At 42.6% G+C, this 24527-nt stretch overlaps 1 protein-coding gene across 4 annotated transcripts in view; it reads left to right on the forward strand.

Moving 5' to 3' along the window:
- Positions 1-24527, forward strand: part of PDCD4 (programmed cell death 4) — a 50972-nt gene that overhangs the window by 9124 nt on the left and 17321 nt on the right. Inside the window, exons 1-7 of one of the 4 annotated variants that reach the window (XM_054983337.1) lie at positions 1301-1379; positions 6068-6234; positions 14993-15099; positions 16742-17041; positions 19936-20030; positions 22033-22146; positions 22800-23021. In XM_054983337.1, coding sequence (XP_054839312.1) covers positions 15057-15099; positions 16742-17041; positions 19936-20030; positions 22033-22146; positions 22800-23021 — 774 coding nt within the window. In that variant the 5' untranslated portion in view covers positions 1301-1379; positions 6068-6234; positions 14993-15056. Of the gene's footprint in view, positions 1-1300; positions 1380-1445; positions 1628-6067; positions 6235-14992; positions 15100-16741; positions 17042-19935; positions 20031-22032; positions 22147-22799; positions 23022-24527 lie in introns of those variants that run through there. The other 3 variants (XM_054983338.1, XM_054983336.1, XM_054983339.1) reach the window with 3 other exon arrangements.

The raw sequence follows: 24527 nt of genomic DNA on the forward strand, positions 1-24527 counted from the left end.
TGGCTTTTCTCTAGTATTTGAGGTCTGTGTATTGGATTCATGATCTATTGCATAAATGTTTCCTGCAATGACTTGTCAAGTGTATTGTCGAAGGCTTTCACGGCCGGAGAACGATGGTTGTTGTGGGTTTTCCGGGCTGTATTGCCGTGGTGCTGCTGGCGAAACGTCAGGAACTACAATGCCAAGACCACGGCAATACAGCCCGGAAAACCCACAACAACCACTTGTCAAGTGATAGAATTTTACAGTATTTTGGTTTCAACAACTGAATGCATGTATGGGGGTGGATTCTTGGTCTTTAAGGAAACAGTTCTTGCTGCCAACATCTATTGAGATACTCTATCAAGTTTTGTAGCATCTGCTCGTAATTTAATGGGTTGTGATTTTTTTAAATCTTACAATTAAACTCTGCCCACCCCAGTTATCACACAGTGATGCTCTTTATAGCACATAAAATCAGTGGCAAAACTCTCATTTGTTATAATAGTGTTGAACTTTTTATTATTGGAGAATATGCAATTGAAATCAAGTGGATTCATGCGAAGTTAGTTATTTGAGTAGTAAGATATAAGTAGGGTTGGTATGGTTTTATAAACAAACCAGGGATCTGCTTAATAACTGTGTAACTGGGAGAAATACATCAGTTGCAGCATCTCCCTCCTGGAAACCTTCGGTTTTTAATACCTGTTTATAAGGTAGATGTGAAAGCACTTTTACTAAATCCATTCTTTAAAAAAAAAAAACAGAGGCCTGCAAGGGTGCAATCCTATATATATTTACCAGCACTTATTTCAGAGTAAATGCACAGGACCGGACTGCCGATGCGTTAAAGGAAGAAAATCCAAAAATATTAATAAAATACCTCCAGCCAGTGTGTCTTCATTAAAATTTTCGGCATTCATGACTGGCCGGTGTTAAGTTGGATAGATGAGTAAGAATTAACGAAGTGAGAATCTTTTTGTGTAACCCTAATACAGAAAATGTTTGCCTCCCGTGACCTGCTCCCGGTAGTTCAAGCATGTCTCCGTTGTACCTTTTAAACGACCGTTCTTGCCGTCTGTCATTTTCTACCTATGACTGAGATGTTTCGCCCAGCCCTCCTTCCTTCCTCCGCCTCCCTTTTCGTCTCCTTCGGGCTGAACCACATATACGTGCCCCCCTTCTCGGTCTTTTTCCTTTCCCTGTCTCTTTCTCCGATCCGCCCCCTCGTAGCACCTGCCCCTTTCTCCTTCGTCATTGGCTGTGGCAAACGGGGTTGGGCTGGCCAATCAGGCGCTGCAGCTAATGTTCGTGTTGCTGGGCAGAGCAAAACAAACGAACGGGTGAAAGCGAGCTGCGCTGGTGGCGGCTGAGGGGCAGCTCCGGGGCCGCCGCCTACGGTAATTTGACACTTTCTCCTTCCCTCCCCGGTCTCCAGGAAAGGCGAGCTTTGGCCTTCTGACCTACCAATTGGGGCGCCTCTTTCTCCTCTGATACTATTTGCGGGACGGGGCGGAGGGGAAATCGTTGCCTCCCTCCCAACTTCCTAACGTGCCTTCTGGGGATGAAGGGGACCCGTGTCTGCAGGGTTGGTGGCGTCGCCTCTCCTGAGGAGGAGGAAGGTGCCGCTGGTATGGATGTGCCGCTGGTATGGATTTGCCATTTCGTTTTTTGGTTGCTCTGTTGACACCCTGCCCCCTGTTACGTGTTTTAAGTACAGCAGGTCATGCTTTGCCCTGGCGAATGATCGCCCTCGCGCTATCATTGATATTGATCTTACCATTCCACCAAGCGAAGTGTAGAGCCTCTCTCTGGAGAATCCCACTTAAGTTTGAAAATAGGTCCTTAGGCTGCAGGTGGATCCACACCACTGACTACTGTTGCTCCATAAACTTAGGGTGGAACACCTCATCTGTAAGTTCCCTGGTTGTGTGAATACACAAAGTGGTTAAAAGAACTAGGAACTGAGTAGGCAGCATTATCTGCTCTGACCCATCAGTTACCACCAGAATGGCAGCAGGTGTTTAGAAAAGCACCCTACCTCTTGGCACACTGCTTGTCAGGATCTGACTGAGAAACCTGCACTTGTTTGTAAGATCAATGGGGTTCTTCAATGAGAAGATGCCTAGGTTTCTTTTCAGAATACAAAAATTTATTTTCTAAATAAATTTTCTAAATAAACATCAGTAATTAAACTTTCACAAAAAATTGCTACTGCTCTGTAATGAACAACTGAATAAGAGAAGGTCAGGGGTTTTTGTTTACCAGTTCATGTGGAACAAGGGCAAGACTCAACAGAACCAGGCCTGTACCATGTGTGAACTGAATGTGTATTGTATAATGCTTAGAATCCTATGCAATCCGCAGGAGTTTTGAGGCAGACAACTTGATGTGGAAAAGGCTTGCTGAGGTTTGAAAAACAGCTGGCCTACCTGGTTTGTTATTTTCCATCTTAGGTGGTTCTTTCCCATATGCTCGGCATTTCTCTTTAGCATTATACAGGTAGGGACCAAGTTGCCTAGTTATTCTACTTGGCATCATGGAGTAAGTATAAAAACACACTGTGCAAAGAGGTTCCTATCAAGAGCTCTCTATTACTTAGAGCTACAGGACTACTGTTGCTGTTGAGTTTTTGATATAATCTGTAAGATATTCTAGCTGTTCAAAAATGTTTTTCAAGGCTGCTGTTCTATCAACGTGCAGCATCAGTCTTATAAACCACAGTTTCCTTTATCATTTAAAGACCTAGTAGCAGATGCTTCTTTAAGTTTTTTAAAATCACCTAACTATACAATCTGTAAAAACAACTTCCTTTTTATTTTTAAATTGTGTGCTTAACACATGCAGTCTTCAGGAAGTAGATTTTCCATGATAAAACCATTAGACCATCTAAAAATTAAAAAGTTATGTGATTGATGGTAGTTGTTCAATGCTAGTTATTAGATTGCAACTCTGGAGTGATTATGCAATGGCGGTCCTGAGCAATAGCCTATTAATTTTTAATTTGTTTTGTTCTTATAACTCCAGGCCCATACTTGTTACAGGAAGCTTTAGCAAGCATCTACAAAGTATGATCTGCAATGCATGGCAGGCCTGCCTGTGTGCAGCCTGTGAGCCTGCTGGTTTGAGCCATTACATCAGTGGTATCTAGCTATCTAGTAGAGGTGATTGAGCAAACCTATTAATGAATTTGTTGGGTTTTCTGTGGCCTGTGCACATAGTGGTTAATGGTGTGTTTTCACAACAGCATGCTCCTATCTGGCACAAAACTGTCCCCAAGTTGGTTGTCATTGCCTTTCTCTGCTTCTTGAGAAATATGTAGAGAGGGTTTGGGGTTTTTTTTGCCATGTTTCTGTGTTGTCATCTAAAAATCATGTTAATTATATGAAAGTATGTGCAGCAGCACATTCCTGGCATACTGAAGCATTGATATTACAGACTCTTGCTACAGACTTGTTACATAAGGAACAAGGTCAGCAATAATCAGTTCACTCTCTACAAATGGAAAATAGATACATACAAGTGAGACACCTGTGAGGAGTTGGGGGGTGGGGAGGAGATTTCCCCATTCCCTTTTGCTTTTCTTCTTTCTACCCTCTGCAGCACCTGCAAACTCAGGTGCTGCAGAGGGTGGAAACTCTGCAAGCTCATCCAGTTACCTTTTCTTTCTTCCCTCTGGCAGCCTCAGCCACCCTTTTTCTTGTCTCCCACCCATTTGCCTACCTTGCATTTTTTGCTCCCTTCCTTTTCTTCAGCTTTCCCTTTTCCCCGGCTTTACCTTTTATATTCCCTATCTTTTGCTGTATTCCTTTTTTTTTTTTGGATGATTCTTTGTGCTGACATTAGCTAAGGCTTTGAAGTCTTGGCAATATGAGTTGGTTGGTAATCTACCAACTCCCCCAAATGGCCAGCCAGCAAGTTCTCGCAGCATAGTCTAGCAAGATTTCAGTAGCATACTTGAAAAATCAGATGTTGCTTCTGTGATTTTTATTTAGGGGACAGAGGGGAGGGGGGTTAACTTGCGTGTGTATTTTACACTTCACATTTTTGTGCAAACCAAGTCTTCCCTGGGCTTGTAGAAAAATCCACCCATCTATCCTTGGCTTCATTGTGTGGATTTTTTTTATCCATACTCTATGGTTTGGTTCAAAACTAAATATAATAAATGTATTGGTTAAATGCAATGAAAAATGACCAAAAATAGTAGGAAGAAAGGCAAAGAAAAGCATAAAAACCACCTTTACTGATCTTGACAGCTGTTAAGTAATTTGCCCCCTCCTTGATAGAGCTTACAGTGATGTTTAGTGTCACAACAGAGTAGATATATTATGTGCAAGTTAAATCTGCTTCATCTTTGCAGAAGATCACTGTAAATTGTTGTTAAGTTTCACTTTGGCAGATTGGTTATTTGCGTTGAATTCTTGATAGTGTTTATTTGTATCCCGTCCTTCTTCCAAGGAGTTTAGGGTGGCATATGTTGGTATGCTCCCCTTTGTTTTGTCCTTACAACAAACAGTGATGTTTATTATAATGGACTAACTACACAGTACATTGTTTAAAAGTCCATCCTAGGTCCTGTTGTACAGATGTGCTCTGGAAGTTTGATTCCCAGATGTACGAGGGCCTGATTTGGATTGGGACTGTGATACATGGGGACAGGGGCGTACCATCAGTACATGCTGAACCCATAAATGATGTTTTGGGTAGTTAGGTCCTGATTTGGGATTTGAACTTGAGTATCCTGAGTCCTGGTCCAATAGCGGGGGGTGGGTAGCTCAGTGGTAGAATATGCAGAAGGTTCCAGGTTCAGTCCCTGATATCTTCAGTTTAAAGGCTCAGGCAAGTGATGTAAAAGACCCCAGCCTGAGACCCTGGACAGCTGCTGCCAGTCTGAGTAGACCTTGATGGATCAAGGGTCTTATTCAAGTTAAGACACTTCTTGTCTCTCTCTAAATACTATACCACACTAGCTGTTGCTAGTATTTAGTAACAGGTCTTGACACAGTTTATGGGAATCCTTTTTTAGAGTTTTGTGTAGGTTTAATTTCTTCCTTTTCTTCTGACTCTTTTGGATGATTAATTCACTTCCTCTGTTACATTATTAAACAGAGAAATTCTATTTCTCTCAATGTATTGTAATGGTGGCGTAAGTTAGAAGTGTCTTGGAACTATGGTCTGTTTTGCTATTTTTTTTAACACTGCTGCTGTGGAATCATTCAGTCCTATAAGAAAAACAGGTCTGTAATTCAGTACAGAATGCCTTGTAAAGGGAGTCTGCTTGTTTTTTGCAGCCATTTTGTAAGTATAGCAAGTTTATTGCCCATTTTGAAGATCTTTAAATTATTAGGGGAAATCCTTAAGAATGCACACAGTTTTTCTTAATTTAAATGAGTGACTGATATTTTGCTCCTCTGCCTAAACAGTGTAATTCTTTTTCAGTTTAGCTTGATGGTCAGACACACAGGTGAGGCACTGATATGTGTAAATTCATTGTCTTATAGCTTTTGTTTTACTGAAATTTAGGGCATCCTTAACACTATAGGGTAGGGGTTTTTAGTCTGTTAGAAACATCTTCCATAGTGTTAAAACAGAGAAGAAATTGAAACAGTTCAGTATCAGTATTACTACTACTACTAAAAATAATAACATTTGATTTATATACCACCCTTCAGGACAACTTAACACCCATCCTCATGACAATTACTCTCTGAGGTGGGTGGGGCTGAGAGAGCTCCGAGAAGCTGTGACTGACCCAAGGTCACCCAGTTGGCTTCAGGTGGAGGAGTGGGTAATCAAACACAGTTCTCCAGATTAGAGTCCTGCCGCTCTTAACCTAAATGTGTATAATTTATAAAAATGCTCCCGATGCCGGTGGGTTTGCATCCAATGAACTTGTTCCGCTTGTGGCTATGCTTTCCCCTGGTGACTTCCTCTGATGAACTAAGTTATTTCAGTCTGAGTTTCAGTTTCAACATGAGATTTCTTGCACCAGAGGAAAGTACCACAGTTTGTATAATGAATCTGTGGTATTCAACCCATGTTACATACCTTGCTATATAAATGCTGTGTTTTCCATTTGGATTGGAAGGAGTGTGGTTGCGTGTAATGGAATACTCCACCAAAAGGAAAGGAACTATCCTCACAAGCTAGTCAATCAATTTGGACATCTTTTGCCTTTGAGAGCAATACAAAGGAGCTCTTCTAGCAACAGTAACGTGCTCAGAACATCGTGCAACTCCTGAATGTCTGGCTGAGGTAATGTTGAAAAACTCTTTGCTAATGAAATATGATGTGAGAGGCTTGATGTCATAATCCTAATACTCAATAGACCTTGAAAGCGGGAGGAGAATATACATGGGGCAAACAGTGGCTGGGAATCCCAGTGAGACAACTTAATGGAAAGCTACTCTGGTAAAAATGTGTATTGTGTAGTTGACGCTGTACTAGGATTGTCTTGTAGGAGTACTGTAGCCAAGGTATCTAAATTAAGTGTTATTAGAAACAAAGCATGTGGATAATGATCCCTCTTTGTACAGAACAGACCTTTGGACACTTAACGTGAAGGGTCCTTCTCCTCTGAGGATAGGAGGACATCTTGAGGTGATTCCCACCATCCAATTGGGGAGGCAGGGAGTTGAACTTTCTTCCTCTTCCTTTGGTGTGTGGGACCACCCTCTCACTCCTCAGTTTGGGTGACTCCCTTCAGCAGTCCAATTCCTCTCTACGAAACCATTCTATAAATAAACTGTAATCTCAAGAGAAGAGAACAAACAAACAGCGTGCAAAACCAGTAACACATCAACAATCGAAACAGAACAGGTTAGAGTGCAGCAGAGGTAGTAGGAAAGGTTGTAACTCCGTTGATCGTTTTTGAAGATAGATGAAGATCCTGGGAGGGCAAGATGTTCTCCTATCCTCAGAGGAGAAGGACCCTTCACGGTAAGTGTCCAAAGGTCCGTTCTCCCTCTGAGGTGGAGGACATCTTAGGTGCTCCCAAAGCAGTTCCCTATCGTCTGGGTGGGACTGGATCTTCAACTCCTACTACATGCTGAAGCACTCTTCAACCAAATACTGCATCCGCCGATGCGTAAGTATGTAAATGATAGTGTTTGATGAGGGTGGATGATGATGACCAAGTGGCCACCTTGCAAATGTCTTCTGTTGAAGCATTTCTCCTGAGAGCTGCATTTGTAACTGCCCTCCTAGCCAAATGAGCTGTAATTCCGGACGGGATTTCCAGTTTGAGAGCCCTGTATGCTTCTCCGATGCACGACTTGATACTATAAGCAACAGCAGTGGAAGATATGCGGTGGCCCAGCCTGGGCTGAGAGATGTTGACAAAAAGAGAGTCCATTTGATGTATCGTCTCCATCCTAATTATGTACATCTTAAGGGCCCGCCTCACATCAAGGTTGTGCCATTCATGGAGTCGGTTTCGTTTTCTCAGCCATGCCGGACGCTCCTCTCGGCTGGTCCGGGAGGAAACGACCGGGCACCCTGACCGGGCGGCTGATCTGCAAGGATTAGCCCCCAGGACTCCCAGGGAGGGAGCCAGGGTCCGGGACGCGGCGGGAAGAACTCCCCGAAATCAATGCGGGGAGGGAATTGCCCGTTTGTCCCTATGGAGGCCGGCAGATGTGCGCGGCGCCTCGAGTGCCGCCGGGCAACGAGAAACGGCAAGTAAAAGAAACAGGCGGAAGCCTGTAAACAAGCGAATCCCTTCTGTTCTACAAGCGTTTGTGAAGGAGAGGTTGATCTGAAGAAGACTCGTTCTTCCCCTTCGTGGAGTTCCAGAATTTTGTTGGCGCCCCCCCCCCCCCCAAAATGGCAGCAAAGAAGCAAAGTCCCGCTCTCGGTAAGTCAATCTCGGCCACCTTGCAGAAAGGGGAGTCGCTCGAAGAATTGGTGCGCAGGGCGGTGGTGGAAGCTATAAAACCCTTTGTTGACAAGCTGAACGAAACTGATCAAAGGGTGGGCTTAATTGAAAGCGAGGTGAAAACCATTAAGGTAGCAGCGGGGGGGGCAGAAAAGTCTGCTCTGGAAAGTGCGTCACTTGTGAAGGCTACAAAAAAGGAGTTGAAGTTGGTGGAGAACCAACTGATCGGGCTACAAGTGGAACGAACGCAGACAATTTTGCGTCTCCAAAACGTGAAAGAGGAGGAAAATGAGGATCTGTGGGATTTGGTCTCGGAACTACTGGCGACACCCGCGAGGACGACTAAAGAAGAGGTTAAAAGCGCCATTTTGGAGGTCCGTCGGGCTTCTTCAAAATATGCAACAAAGCGACAGTTGCCTCGTGAGATCATTATTGACTTTTCAACTAAAAAGATTCGGGACACCATCCTATATAACTCATACAATGCGGATTTGGACTTTATGGGTTTGAAAGTCAAGATTTTGAAGGACGTTCCATTTCTAGTCCGGAAACGGCGTTTTAAATATAAAAAGTTTGCAGCTCTTCTGAGGGACCATGGAATAAAGTACAAATGGTTATTCCCGGAAGGAATATGGTTCATTAATCAGAATTTGAAATGTTTATTCTCTGTATGATTAACCACTCCATCATTATTCTATGGAGCTATTTTTGTATTATGACAGTATGAAGGGAAACATTGAAGTGTAGTGTTTAGTGTTTGTAGTTCATTCCCCCCCCTTTTTCTTTTTCCACTCCCCTTTGTCCCTTCCCTCTTCCCTTTCCTTGTGATAGTCTGGTGTAGTGTTTTGTAGTTATGAAAAATAAAAAAAATTTATTAAAAAAAAAAAAAAAAGGTTGTGCCATTCATGCTCCTTTGGATGTTTTGGCTTTGGGCAAAAGGACGGAAGGTTAATCTCTTGAAATCTATGGAAATGGAGCATGCCTTGGGTAAGAACATCGGGTCCATTCTCAGGACCACCTTGTCCTTGTGAAAGATGCACAAGTCTAGCCGTATAGACAAGGCACTCATCTCCAAGATGCGACGCGCTGACATTATTGCCACAAGGAAGATGGTTTTAAGCTTCAGCCATCGCAGAAGGATGACCTTAATTGGCTTGAATGGTGGCTTTGTTGGAGCCAAGAGTACCACGTTTAAGCGCCAGGTTGGGAACCGGTGTACGGTAGGGGGATTCAGCAATGACACGCCTCGGAGGAATCTCCCATCGGAGGAATCAGCCATCGCAGAAATATGTCCTTAATTGGCTTGAATGGTGGCTTTGTTGGAGCCAAGAGTACCACGTTTAAGCGCCAGGTTGGGAACCAGTGTACCGTAGGGGGATTCAGCAATTACACGCCTCGGAGGAATCTCCAGACATGTGTGTGAGAATTTTTAATTTAATTTATTATATTTATATTCCGCCCTCCCCGCTTTCGCAGGCTCAGGGTGGATAACAAAATACAATGAGAAGCGAGAGGTATCCCGTCTACTGCCAGGATGACTGAACCAATGGCTGCCATCTGTTTCTTCAACATCACTGGTCGTAGCCCTCTATCCAGACCCTCCTGTTGAAAGCCCAGGATAGAGTTCAGGGATGGTTGAAGCGAAGTTACTTTCTTGCGTCTGCACCACTGGTTAAAGGCTTTCAAAGAAGAATTGTAGATTCTGATGGTAGACCTTTTCCTAGAGGCTAACAGGATATTTATGATCTCTGGAGGGTAGCCTTCATGCTGGAAATAGCTCCGTTCAATTTCCATCTGGTCAGAGACCACCATTCTGGACGTGGATGCCATATGGGGCCCTATTGGAACACACCTGGCTGAACTGGAAGTCTGAGAGGAAGAACAACCGACATAAGCTGTAGAGTTGTAAACCATGGTCTTCTTGGCCACCATGATGCGATTAGAATTATGCTCGCTCTCTGCTCTCGTATCTTTCACAGAAGTTTGGGAATCGTCGGTAGAGGGGGGAAGGTGTATAGGAGACCCTTTGGCCATTGAGCGGTGAGCGTGTCCACGCCCTCTGCTTGAGGATGGAAGAATCTGGAAAAGAACCTTGGAACCTGATTGTTCAGATGTGATGCAAACAGGTCCACCCTCGGGGTCCCAAAATGTACTGACACTAGTAGAAACACCTCCCTCTTGAGGGACCATTCTCCGGGGTGAAGGGACTCCCTGCTCAGCCAATCTGCATGAATGTTGTGTATTCCCCTGATGTGTTCTGCTTGAATCTATTTGAGATTGCGTTCTGCCCAAGATGATCTTGTTGGCTTCTCGATGTAGCTGAGAGGACCTGGTCCCCCCCCCCCCTTATATAGGTCTTCGCGGCAATATTGTCTGTGCATATCAAAATATAGCTGTGCACGATATAATCGCTGAAGTGCCTTAGGGCTAGAAAGATAGTCTGCAACTCTAGTACATTGATGGGAAGCCTCCTCTTCATGTCGGACCATTCACCCTGGGCAGGGCTGCCCTCTAGTGTGGCTCCCCAGTCGACCAGGCTGGCATCTTTGAAGATCTGAGTGAGACGAGGAGAGAGGAAACTCTTGCCTTGGTGAAGGTTGGTATTGACCGTTCACCACCGTAGGCTCTCCCTGACTGACTGCGGGACTTGCACCTTGATGTTTGCCTTTTGTGCAATTTGAGATTGGAAAGGTTGCAATAGCGACTGTAGTGGTCTGGTGTGAAAATGCCCCCAATAAATGGCTTCTGAGTTTGCCACTAGCAGTCCCATGAACTTGGACAGATCCATTAGCAACGATGAAGGTTGTCTGATTATGTCTGAAGCTAGGCATTTGGTCTGGGTTCTCTTCTCTTTGGGAAGGAAGAAGCAGCCTTCCTTTGTGTCTGTTATTAGTCCCAGATGTTCCAGGCACTGCGACGGCTGTAGGGAGCATTTGGACCGATTTATTAAAAATCCATGCTTCTCTAGGAATTGAATCGTAAACATTGTCTCTTTGATAGAGGCGTCTCTGGAGACTGATCTTATTAAGATATTGTCCACATATGGATGCAGATGGAGACCCATTTCTCTGAGCCTGACTATCGGTACCACGAAAAGCTTGGTGAAGATTCTTAGAGCCATCGCTAGGCCCTCTGAATTGAAGGTGAATGTCCTTTACACAGAATCTGAGGAATTTCTGTTGGGCAGGTGCAATGGGCACATGCAAGAACGCCTCTGTCAGATCTATTGATATCAAGAATTCCCCCTACTGCACTACTGCAAGGCTTCTGCGATGGAATGAAGAGTTTCCATCTGGAAATGTCTCATTGATAAATTGGTCCGCATACTTTAGGTCCAGTATGGATCTCCAGTCCCCATTCCTCTTGGGGACTGTGAAGAATATTGAGTCTTGTCCCCTTTCGCATTGAGGGACGGGTTCAACAGCTCCTGTTTCTAGTAGATGTTGAATGGCTTGGATAGTGATGGACCGTCTGTGTGAGTCTTTCTTGAGAGGGGAAACCATGAACCGCTCTGGTGGAAAGGAAACAAATTCTATCGAGTAGCCATTGTAGACTACATCTGATGCCCAGGTGTCCGCCTTGGACTCACCCATGTTTGTTGAAATAGGAGCAGCATTCCCCCCACCAGAGCACCTTGCGATTCAGGGCTTCTGCCCTTTGTCCTCTGTCTTGCCTGCCACCACGGTGACCTTGTTGTCTGCTGAATTTGGATTGAAAATTGCTCCTCTGTGACTGTGTCCTAGGCAGGGTCCAGCCGTATTTATGGTCCTGTCGGTTCCTGGGCAATGTATGGTGAGATCTGAAAGATTGGTACCCAAACGATCATTTCTCTGGTCTCTTCAAAGACTTTGGAAGTGCCTTCTTTTTGTCTTTGATTTCCACTGGGATCTTCTCCGGTTGGTTGCCAAAAAGTTTCCCACCCTGGAAAGGGTAGAACATTAGTATGACTTTGGCTTGGAGGTGAGCTGGCCAGGCCCGGAGCCATAAGAGACATCTTGCTGACGCTGTAGAGGCCATTGCTCTGGAGGTGAAAGAGCATCCAATGTAGTGTCAGCCGTAAAGGTTCAGGCTTTTAAGTATTCCATTGGCTCCCTCCAGAAGTCTTTTACTGTCCTCAAGAAGCAGCCTCCTAATCCGTACCATGGACGCTCTTGATACAATGGACGCTATAGATGAGGCCTTGATAGAGAGAGCCATTGCCTCGTGCACTGTCTTTAGGACTGCCTCGCCCTTCTTGTCCAGGCCGTCTCTGATCATGCCTTGTCCGTCCTCTTGAGAGGAGGCCCTGGGACTGAAGGGCTGCTACTGGTGCATCAATGACAGGAACCTGTAACAGCTCATTGGCAAAATTAGGCAAAACATACAATTTCTTAATAGCGTTTGGCACTTGTTTGCATGCAGCTGTTATTGACCACTCCGCTTTTAGCTGATGCTCGAAGTATTCAGGGAATGGGAATACCCTAGCCCTGTTCTCTGACCTGGGAAAAAATTCCCTGTTCCCTTTGGGCCTAGGCTTAGGTCCCTCTGGTTTGGCCTCCTCCTCCTCCTCTCCAGTTCCAGTCTCTTTCAGGTCCAGAGCTGAAAGAGTCTTTGCCAATAGGTATTGATAGTCCTCTACCTGGAAAAGTCTATTGGACTGTTCAGGAATGGCAGATTCTAGTTCCTGCTTTTCCTCTGACAGAAACTCCCCCTCCTCAGATTCCTCACTGGGTGATGGATCCTCATCTAACCATCTAGAGCAGTGGATCTCAACCTGGGGCCATATGCCCCCCCGGGGAGCCCCAGGATATTCCAAGGGGGCCACAGGTAAAAATTGCATAAATGGGGGGCCACGGCACGATACTAGAGGGGCACAGAGGGAAGTGAGAAGTGAAGAAAACAGAGAAGTGACTGAGAAAAGACAGTGTGTGGGGTGCTGTTTCTTCATGCAAGTGTAGCCCTGAGTCCACTAGGGGGAGCTAAAGAGCAGGGGTATTCCATATAAGGAAGAAAAAGCGCAATTTCCCCAGAGTTATTGGGAGGCCTGAAGGACTCCAGATTTTGTTATAAACCTACATATTTGATATTCTACATATACCTTTATAAGGCTACCTTTATACCGGTAGGACAGGGGGGCCACAGGAAGGAAACAAGGTTGGAAGGGGGCCACGGTCGGAAAAAGGTTGAGAAACACTGATCTAGAGGACTTGTTGAGCGTCTTACTCTGGGGCTGTTTCCTAGCCGTCTTAGTGGGTCATGGACCACCCTGGCTGTGACATCCCTGAGAGGTTCCAGGCATAGAAAGAGAGAGAGGAGGCCCAGAATCGTCTGGTTGGCAGAGAGACCATAATTCCTCCCTTAATAACTTTCTAATTGCGGCCAAAATTTCTGAGAACAAAACAGAGGAGGAAGCACTTACATGATCTTCTGGAGTGCATTCACTGGGGCCCTGCACTGTGGTTACTTGCATTTGCCGTGTTTCTCCTGCCAGGAGATTGGCAAGCTTTGGCATCACGATTTGGCAGAAAATCACCTGCTGTGGCTGTTCCCGCCGGAATTGGGCCCCACGTAGTTGTGCTGCTTCTAGTCAGTTGGCGCCGACGCACTGCTTTATCCGGCTCCTTCTGCAGCAGTCAGGGCTATTTTTTAGCAGGCTGTCTCTCCTCCGGAGCCACTCCTTTCCAAGGGGGGGGGCGAGCAACCCTTTAAGGCAAGTCGGAGCCAGCTGGGCATGTTCTCGCCGCCAGAAGGATGGCTCCTGGGAAGCAGCCCTCAGCCCTTTCCATAAAGGAATCCTTGGAGTCCGATGACTTCTTCGATGCCATCTGTCCCTTTTTTTTGGAGAAGGAGCTCCTCTCAATAGGACAGAACAAAGAAAAGAGGAAGAAATGGAAGTAAAGTAAGGAAAATAGGATGAGAGATAAAAATAAGTAGATCAAGTGTAGCAGAGCTAGCCTATTGAGTACTGCTGTCCCCTGAGGCAGGAAAAGAACTGAGAGTGTGGTCCCACACACCAAAGGAAGAGGAAGAAAGTTCAACTTCCTGCCTCCCCAATTGGATGGTGGGAATCACCCCAAGATGTCCTCCACCTCAGAGGGAGAATTGCCATGGAGTAAAACATTAGAAGGCAAACAGTGGGTGAGGGTGAACACAGAGCAATAGGAATTAATAAAGTTGATGATCTTTCTGCTTTTAAGATTATAGAATGAATACAAATAAATACTTCTGGGTATTGGCTTTTTCAGTATTTTGTCAAGGCAGGTAATAGAATTATACAAATTCAGAAGGCAGGTTCCATGCTCCCAAAACACTTAAACAGAATTAGTGCTAAATATATATTTTTCGGTCATCTTTGGAGGCTTTCCTTTTGCTGCCCTGCCATCTGAAGCTAGATGGGTTCCATTTGAAAAAGGGCCTTCTTGGATGTGGTGCCAAAATTTTGGAATTCACTCTCCAAGGATATTCACGCTACCCTCTGTCATTGTCTTCTGCAAGCGGATGAAGACTTTTTTGTTTTGTTTGTTATCCCCAGTACACTTGTATTGGTCCTCCTGTTGTGTGTATGTGTTTATTTTTTTTTAATCTCTCTCTCTCTCTCTATGTAATAAGGAACAGAATATTTCTCGTATACATGTGTGTGCATATGATTTTTACACACACAACACAAACGTTGGGAGTTCTGAATATTGAGCCTAGCAGAGATTGATTCAAATCATAGCTCAATACTGAACTTACTTGCTGATCTTGAAGAAGCAACTATATCTAAGCCTCACTTCTACAGAACAGAAATAATAGTGACCTGCCTTAAAGGTCTGAATGAAATAAAGTAGGATTGCTGCCTTAAACGTACAGCGATGTCTGGCTATAAAATGAAATTAACTGTCCTTAGGAGTAGGTGAATTGCTGTTCACTACATCAGGTTAAGGCTGTAATCCTAAAACCTGCCTGAAAGTAAGCTCCATTGAATAAAATGGAGCTTACTTCTGAGGCGGGATAGGAATGCATTGTAACTCGCCTCTAAGTACTAAGAAATTTGAGAAAAGATCCCTGTCTTTTTCAGTTCTGCTGAAGAAGGTAATACACTGCACAACTTAAGATCTCTGCAAGATTCCGTTAGTATAATCACACTAAACATTCTTAACTTTTTTCCATATTAAGAACTGAAAGAAAAACGTTAGAAATCCATTTACATCCAGTTTGATTGAAATACTGTTGAATAGTTATGGAAATAGAGAATGAGCAGACATACAACATCAACTGTACTGGTAAGAAATTTCATTTCATAATTAAAAACAACAGATTACTGTGGCATTTAAGTTTAAATATTATGGTTGCCATGTATTGATTGTCTGGAAAAAACCCTACCTTATGCTGAGTCAGATCATTGATCTATGTCTTCTTTGACTGAATGCAATTCTCAGGCTCTCAGAAGAGGAAGGTCTTTCTTGACATGACCTGCCTGAGTTCCTTCAAATGGTGGTGCCAGGGATTAAACTTGGGAAAACTTGCATGCAATGTTGATACAGAGCCACTACCACGTGGGAGTTTTTATCATATAATGTGTGAATTAGAGGCTAATTAGTTTATGGTGGCATGAGCTTACATAAACAAGAGCCTTCATCGGTTACATAAAATGTACTGAGGAAGCAATTGAGGTAATCACACACAGGTTGAAAGCCATGCTAATAAAGTGAAAGATGATCACTATAGAACGAAGCACTAAAACACTAATGATGAACATGGTGCATATCCGTATGCAGACAACTCAGCTTTCTGTAATTGAAAGAATTTTTTGTAATCCATTTTCAGGCCTCATAAATGTTAATGACTTTGTGTGCTGTTACAGCTGTAAAGTATTCTACTCCAAATGCATATATTTGTATGTTGTGCTGTCTTGTTGAATGGGATCTGTGTTTATTATTTTCAAAACTTTTCACAAAATTTTGAACTTTATTTATTGAAAGCTTAAATTTAATGGAACAGTATATTCCAGGGAAATAGTATTATTGCAAACTAGTGAATTTGTTAATGATAGTAACAAAATCATTATAAAAATTTACTTATTTTACATTGCATATACTACTTTTCTGCATATCGGGCTGAATCCAGAAGGCATGAAATAGTTTTTACCAGGTCCCTCCACTCTGCCCCCTGCAACTTCCTCTATGCTGTTTGTTTATCAGGGTCCTTGTTGTGCAGGAAAAGCATTTGGGGGAGCTTTCATGTGGGTTGCATCAGGAGGGCAAAGACATGAAAGTTCTATTTTATTGGTAGAATGCTTTCCTTTGGCAGAAATTCTGTTAGAATCCAAAGCAATGCACAGTAAAAATTATTTAAATAGCATGATATATATTTTAAAAACTCAAAAGTGTAGTAATAAAATTCCCACAGCATTCTTGTACTACCAGCCAATAATCACAAAAATAAATGAAAATTATATTTTTCAGGGGTTTTCTGACAAACTGCCTAAAACTGTGCATAGGCTGTGTTTGGGCAAATGTTTCATATAATTCGTTATTATGAAACAAACCTTTCATGATAGCAATATTTAAAGATTGCATAAATTTGATTGCGCTGTGTGGCTAGAGTTTAACACTGCAAAAAGAAAGCCCTGCTCTACAGTACTCTCATGGTAGTTTTTGTCAAGTCTTTTTATCATATTTGCAGGTATTCATGACCATTTTCTTCTACCTTTCCCCTCCCCCTGCTTCCCTCTCTAGTTAATTTTGCAGATAGGATGTGAGAGTTAAATCTTAAATTGTGTTGAAAACACTCCTATCTATTTAATAAACTTCTGTGGAACACTTGGAATGTCACTGGAACTTTACAGTGTTCAAATTTTTTGTCATTTTCAAAAATAACCATTTCAGTCAGTAACTATACTTTGTGTGTATTTTTGTTTTTGAGAACAAGAAAATCTAAGTGACACTCCATTTTCTGGTGATGAAGGAAATGGTGGAACTGAAGAAATAAAAACTGAAATCAATGGTAACTGGATCCCTGCAACATCAATTAATGAAGCTAAAATTAATGCCAGAGCAAAGAGGAGGCTAAGAAAAAATTCTTCCAGAGATTCTGGAAGAGGAGATTCTGTGAGTGACAATGGAGAAGCATTAAAAAGTGGAGTTACTGTGCCAACAAGTCCAAAGGGAAAATACCTGGATCGGCGATCTCGATCAGGAAAGGGTAGAGGCCTCCCAAAGAAAGGTTGGTACATTCTGAATTCATGGCAAACCAAAATAAAATATTTGAAAGTCAATAACTTTGGGGTGGATCTTCATTTTTCTTTTTCTATCTAGAGTACTTTTTTTCTTAATCTGCGCTCCAGTTTGTTTCGTATTTATTTAGTAACATTGAGGGGATTGACACAGTGAAGGTTTATAGAATAATATAGGTGTGCGTGTTTACTAGTTTAAAATATTTTTATCCTGCCAAGAATCATTCTAAAACCATAAATGAAACCATTGGCAACAATTCATATTCAGACATCAAAGACAGTGACAATATTGCATAAAATTACAGTTCATTTTAAAACAAATACCCCCAAACCAGCAACTTAAAACTAAAATGGTCCTATCAAGAAGAATCTTGCTGGAAAAGCAAAGTCTTGGCCTCCTCTCCCCCCCACCCCGCACCCCGAAAGAAACTTGGGATGAAGAGCTATTACATATATCATCTTGACGATCATTCCAGAGAGTCAGGGTCAGAATGAGGAAAGCCTGTGACTGTGGTATGTGCAACTCTAGTTGAAGGACCAAATTGGTTCTGCTGCAAAGAATATAATTGGTGCAGGTTTTTATACAGGGAGAGACTGTCCTTCAAATATGTCGGCCTCTGGTCATGATGTTCTAAAGGTAAAGATTGGCACCTTGAAATGAATCTGAAATCATGTCAGTTGTCAGTGTAGTTTTTTCATACCATGTCTAATGTGATTATATCAGATTGTCATATTTAAAAAGTGGAGCAATTGCATTTTGTACTTGCTTCTGAGTTGTTTTTGATGGCAGTCTAGAAATGTGAAGGCTTGAGGGTAAAAATGGGAAACTAAGGGGTAATGTGTTTTTTGATGGAAAAATTTGGGGAATTTTGGTGGGCACTGAAAGTAACTCCTATAAAATGTATCTTTTTCTTTTGGAAAGAGAAAAATGCTATGACAGAGTGAGATGCAACAGCTTGCAGCTCTCTCACCTTACTATTGAGTATATCTCAAATGCTCTGAAATATGATAGAGTAGAACTTCTTGAATCCTCTCTTTCAACATTAGTTATTTATTTGGAGCTCAATGTCTGTGCCCTTATTTTGGTGACAGTTTATATCCCTCCCATCTCTAATAAAGTACTTTTAAATCAGGCTTGGTCTCACTTAGAGAATCTGATAGATAGACTAACCATCCTCCACCCTAGAGCAAAGATTTTGATGGCAGGGGATTTAAATGCCCGTATTGGAATGAATGATGAATTATGGCTGGCCTCAGCAGGACTTACCGAAATTGAATCGAATGATCTGGGATATCTGTACTTCTATGAAAGGAGATCTGAAGATGGGAAAGTTAATCCTGCAGGCCTGAAACTCTTGGATTTTGTTCTCAAGACCAATATGATAATTCTAAACAGGCGGGCCGGCATCGATGAAAGGGGAGAGTATACGTTCTTTTCAAACAGAGGTGCACGTTTGATAGACTATTTTTTAGTCTCCCCTGATATAATCCCATATAAAATGAAATTGCAAGTGGAAACTTACCTTGGAGGTGATCACTTGCCCCTTTCACTTTCAATCGAAGGGAATTTTGAGGTTCTACTATTAGCCCATGAGGTCCCCCTTTGCCAAGAGGGCAATTTATTGAAGCCAGCCCATTGGGCCCACCACGTGGAAGCAAGTGCTAATGCTTTTCTTGAATCCCCTGAAGCTCAAACAATTATTAGTGAGCTACAGGACAGACAGAATACAGTACACACTCCATCAGTTTTGGTTAAGTTATTAGATTTGTTGACACCAGCCTTTACTTGTAAACCATCGAGAACTCAATCATCTCGCTGCTCATGGTTCGACAATGAATGTAAGGAAATGAAAAAACTCACTCAAAGTAAACATCGAAGATTCAGAGATTATAGTAACCCTCTATTGCTTCAAGAGTTTCTTCAAACAAAAAAGAAATATAAAGCCATGATCCATAGGAAACGTGAAGCTATTTATGATGGACTATTGAGTATATTTGCAATTTTGCTTGTAGAAACGAAAGCATTTATACTTTTAATTACATGTATGCCAATCAATACAATTTTATATTCTTATTAAGTTAAAAAATGATGCATTTTATATTGTTGGAACAGCGAAATAGGCTCAGGTGTGAAAGATAAATATTGCGTGTAGTAAGGGGTGGATCCAGAATCTAATTCCACCTAACAAGGGCAGAACAATCCCTTACAGAACATCAGCTTTCCCTGCCAACATTATTTCTGTCTTGTCTGGATTTTGTTTCTCCTTGTTCTCCATCATCCACAGCATTGAGGCACTGACTCAGGACAGAGACAGATGCTTCTGGAAGCTTACTTAAAAATACATATCCTTGATTGCCATCAGTATATTTAAAATACCACATTCCAGAGCTCTGAATGATCTTATTCAGCAGCTTGACATAATTATTAAAAGCATAGAAGATGGAATAGAACCTGGAGGGTCTTCACACTTTAGGCCTACCCTGAAGACTCCAGCTCTCTTGTGCAGGCCTGCATGTTCTTGAGCAAAGAAAGGGCTGAAACTCTTAGAGGGTAGTTCTTGATATCCCTAGCATTTCCCCCAGATCTCCTAAAAGGTATGAAAAGCTGCAGACAAATCCAAAAAGATAAATAGAGATGGATCTTGGAAACCCAGGTTTAAATCCTTACTCTGCTATGGCTCTCAGCTTTAAAGTTCACTGATGTTCACACGGTTGTTATGAGGATAAAATGTAGCAGGAGAGAATGTTTTCTCCCCATTGTGGAGGAAAGTGAAGTATAAATGAAATAAATAAATGAAAATAATCATCCACTCAAATGATTAATGCACTGTATTTGTCCTTTTGTAATTTGGCTCTCATTTTTTCTTGTAAACTTTTTTTTTAGGTGGTGCAGGAGGCAAAGGTGTCTGGGGACCACCTGGACAAGTATATGATGTGGAAGAAGTAGATATTAAAGATCCCAACTATGATGATGACCAGGTAAGAAAATGCTTGAGGTGCTATACAACCTGACCTCGTTTATGTGATTTAGCCTTATAATTAGAAAGCCATCAGATTGCTTAAGGTAAGAAGCAGTCTCCAACCACTGTTCCATTGTGGGGCAGAACTACTTATTTATTTTCTTCATTTACTTCATTTATATCCTGCCTTTCTCCTCAATGGGGACCCAAAGCAGCTCACATCATTCTCTTCTCCTTCATTTTATCCTCACAACAACCCTGTGAGGTAAGTAAGGCAAAGAGGGTGCAACTGGCCCAAAGTCACCCAGTGAGCTTCCGTGGCAAGAGTGTGGATACAAACCTGGATCTCCCAGATCCTAGTCCAACATGAGCTATTACACCACACTTTGCACACTGTGTGTGTCACTATCTGCAAAGTGCCACAGCAATGACTTTTTGTTTATGTTTACATAAAGGGGCTTTATGACAGTTCTGTGTGTAGCTTTCTCACTGTCTCTTTAAGATTAGACTGGAAACAGTGAGACCCATTTGTGTAATTGCCACAATTCTGTATTATGTAACCTATGTAGTATACGTAATGTAATAGCTGATAAAAAGTGATCGCACTGTGGTAGTTGTACATGTGCTCTGCTGATGGTCCTGGTATAAGAAGGCACCCTGGATAGTTCCACAGGTGGGATTATAAGTGGCAGTGTCCAGGAGCATGGAACATGGTGGTGCTTTCAAGGGAGTTGGAAGAACAAAACCAGTGAGCGGAGCAGGTGATGTTGCTTCCAGGCCTTGAAGAATTATTTAGAAGCTGTAGTATTATCTTGGACTTTGCACTGGAGTTTTGATGAAAGAGACTTTTGTGCAGAAATACTTTTGCTGAATAAATTGTGGAAGATGTAAATGTTTCATCAGTGGAAGTTCACAGGCTGCTTCAGATTTAGTCAGTTCTGTTATCTTGTATTGATATAACTTTTAGCTGACTTTGCCCTGCACCAAACACAGTGATTGCCTGTCTAGCATCTTCTGGTCAGGAATGAGCTCCATATGTGCAGGGACTTCCCTTGCTTTTTCTAAGTAGAGGAACTCTCAAATGCACCATGGGCAATGACCATGTGTGAGGAATTCCACAAGAGGTAACTGTGCTAGTCTGTTTTTAGCAAAAAACCAGTAAAACGTCCAGTGACAGCCCGCATTCATAGAGGAGCCCCTCTTCGCACATAGCTTTATACACAGAAAGAATAAAATGGTCACTTGAATGCTTGCAGAATTATTTCTTGGAAAGGATAGAAAGCTGCCTGCCCCTGGAGTTTAACAGTGACGCTTAGGAGATAAAGTGAAATCACATGTAATATATAAACAGAGGGCTTATGATGTGCTCAGTTTATGCTGTGAGCCTGCCTTCACAATTGACTTGTCAGGTAAATAAAGCAGCAATTTTAATTTTCACTAGAAGCCCTTCAGTCTTGGTCCTTCCTGCCTCCTTGGCATATTGTTTGCCAGCTTCGCCCCCCCCCCCCCAATGGTGAAAATTAATAAAGGGCTTCAGAATTGAGCACTAGATAGACTGCACTTCTTTTTTGAGTTGCCTATTTGTGAGCCTTTCATTTTCTTTACCTGTTTGTATGTGGGAGGGGGGAGAAGAGATGCATGTTTGAGGAGCTTAAAGCAGTACTTGAGTTGCTTCTTTGCTTGCCTAACAGGTCAGCTGTAAATGAGGAACTGCCGTGTTGGCTGGAGACACTCTGTGTGAGAGACGAGTTCCATCTTCAGCCATAACTGCAGCTCTTCTTTTCTACAGTGCTAGTACAGCAGCATACCTTCCTTCATTGGCCCTATGGAGCAGTTAGAACCGAAGACGTATAATAAAGGTGCAATGACATTACTGCTAACAGCTTGGCTGCTAGTACTGAAGAGGTGATGATTGGAATTCCTGAAAAGTGTCAGTTTCAGTGGAGCTGTGGTTGAGAATGACTTAGTATTTAAATATCTTTTTTAATTTTGGTAATTTGTTGTATCTGATTTTAAAACAGGAGAACTGTGTCTATGAAACTGTAGTTCTGCCTTTGGATGAAAAAGCATTTGAGAAAACCTTAACTCCAATAATCCAGGAGTATTTTGAACATGGGGATACTAATGAAGTTGCGGTATGTCTTGTATTATGCAGTTTGAAATCATAGGCAGTGATCAATAGGATTTACTGTGCAATCCTAAGAACACTTTACTGAGAGTAAGTCCCATTGATTAGCTTTCAGGTTTCAAATGTCTTCTTTTCAGGTACAGTTGACCAAAATACAGATCACAATAGATATCAGATTGGGTGGTTTAATTATCAAATTAAAAACTCAGCGCAAAGACAAAATACACCTGTAGCCTGATGTTTACTCAGAAATACCCCCATTGACTTCAGTGGTAACAGACTGTGAGGTAAGGGTGTATAGGAATGTAACCTTAAAACAGTTGAAAACTACCTGATCAGTATAAAAGTTCTGTTATTACAGTTTTTAGGTTTTATATCATCACTTTAAAAAACCATGGCAGCCTTTTAAGCTAGGCTGTCACCTTCTGTATTAGATTACCATAGAATTCTGGAAAAAAATCTCTTTTTTTCCCTAGGGAGTTTACTGAACATGCAAACATGTATACTTTATACTTGTTCAACAACAGAGTGATCCTTCCTACTTCTTTAATCTCCCCCCCTCCTGCCCCCCAAACCGGGTATCCCAGTATACAGGCAAGACACAAAGACCACAATGCTTTGAAATGAAATGGCAATGGATTTTGCTTTCCTTTATTATAGGAGATGCTGAAAGATCTCAATCTTGGCGAAATGAAATACAGTGTACCAGTATTGGCAGTATCATTGGCATTAGAGGGGAAAGCTAGTCACCGAGAGCTGACTTCCAAACTACTTGCTGACCTGTGTGGAACAGTAGTTGGCAAAAATGACGTGGAAAAGTCATTTGACAGGCTTCTCAGAGATCTGCCTGAATTGGTTTTGGACACTCCTAGAGCACCACAGGTTTGTTTAAAATGTGTTGCTAGTATTCAAAAGATAAACTCTAGTTAATAGTTTTTTTAAATAGTTTTACAGATTGTGTGTGATGCTGGTCTTTTTTTTTGCTGTCAGGTGCTCTGCAAGTTTTTCTAGACTAGATGTCTATCTAGCTGGCCTCTAGCTTGGTTACTAACCAATAGAGAAGTTGTTACTGTCTCTAGTGCAAAGTTTTCATTCGGAAGAGGTGAGAATAATTAGAATTTTAGTTGGGGCTTTTTGAACATGGGGCCATGTAGAATCAGCTACCCTCTGAGAGGTCACCCACATTTTACAAAGCAGCTGGCGTGGTTATTGCTGTATTGTTTTGAGGACTTGTGAGAATAGATTATGCTGTGCACTTTTAAAAGAGTCAGTACAGTGTGTGGCAGATAGCAGCAGAGAAGAGCAGGAGGAAGGAAGGTCAGTAAAAATTCTAAATCAGAATTTGGTGGGTCCTGACGTCTGAGAACCACTGTCCTAATGTATTTATTGCATTGTGTCCATATGTACTTGGTTCGCCTAATTATATGGTATGGTGATCCCCCCCCCCCCCCAATTACTTTACTGCTTCCCCATAATTCAGACTGTTTGGATTAATGAGGCAGTATATTGTATTGACAAATGTACAATGGCAACTTAAATTTTACCTTGTCTCACAATTTATTTCGTTTCTGGAGCTGTTTTACAATTATCAGAAATACACAAAACTTTATTTACTGTATTTATTGCCTTTCTGCAAAGTCACTCAAAATGGCTTGCAATTTAAAATACACAAACAAAGGAGCAGAATTGTGTCAGGTTTCTCTTCTTCCACTTTTCTGTCGGGGCGTATAGGTTTGAGAAAGTGGGGAACGGGCTGGACTGTCACATTACTAATAATATTATGAAGTAACAAGCAGGACCCCCATGAAAATCATGGAGAGGGGCTCCTACCCGGCCAGGTGATCCCAGTCTTGCTCACCATCCTAGTGGTGGCGGTAACCTCAGCCTGACCAACCACAGCTCTGACACCGCAATGGTAATGGCCCTTCTGCCCAGCCTCTTCCATGTTTGCCACCTCAATGTAGGTGTCATTTCTGTTGCTCCCACTGCCTCAGCTTTGCTGATGTGGCTTTCCACCCCAACCTCTTCGGTAAATGCGGGGATCGGCATTGGGCCTGGTGGTAGAGGCAGGAGCCGCACTGGGGCGGGCAGCAGATCCCATGCCCAGCTCAGATCCCAGCATCTGTTGGTATCAGGCCCAGCATATGTCTCTGCCTCTACCCCTGCTGGGCCTATTTAGGTGTTGGAGCTGGCGGGGAGGGAGAACAGTTGGCTTCTCTTGTGACTCCCAGCCACCTCCTTACTTCCTAGGTGGGGGGGGGGAGTAATGCCTCTTCTGCTGTTGCTTCCACCAGGCCCACCTGGCCTCCACCACTGATGATGGAGGAAGAGGTAAGTGTTTTTGGTGCATGTGCAGAAAATGCTTTTGTTAGGGGAGGGGGTTGCAGA

Source organism: Eublepharis macularius, chromosome 6 (assembly GCF_028583425.1).
Source record: "Eublepharis macularius isolate TG4126 chromosome 6, MPM_Emac_v1.0, whole genome shotgun sequence".
In the NCBI taxonomy this organism is placed as follows: domain Eukaryota; kingdom Metazoa; phylum Chordata; class Lepidosauria; order Squamata; family Eublepharidae; genus Eublepharis; species Eublepharis macularius.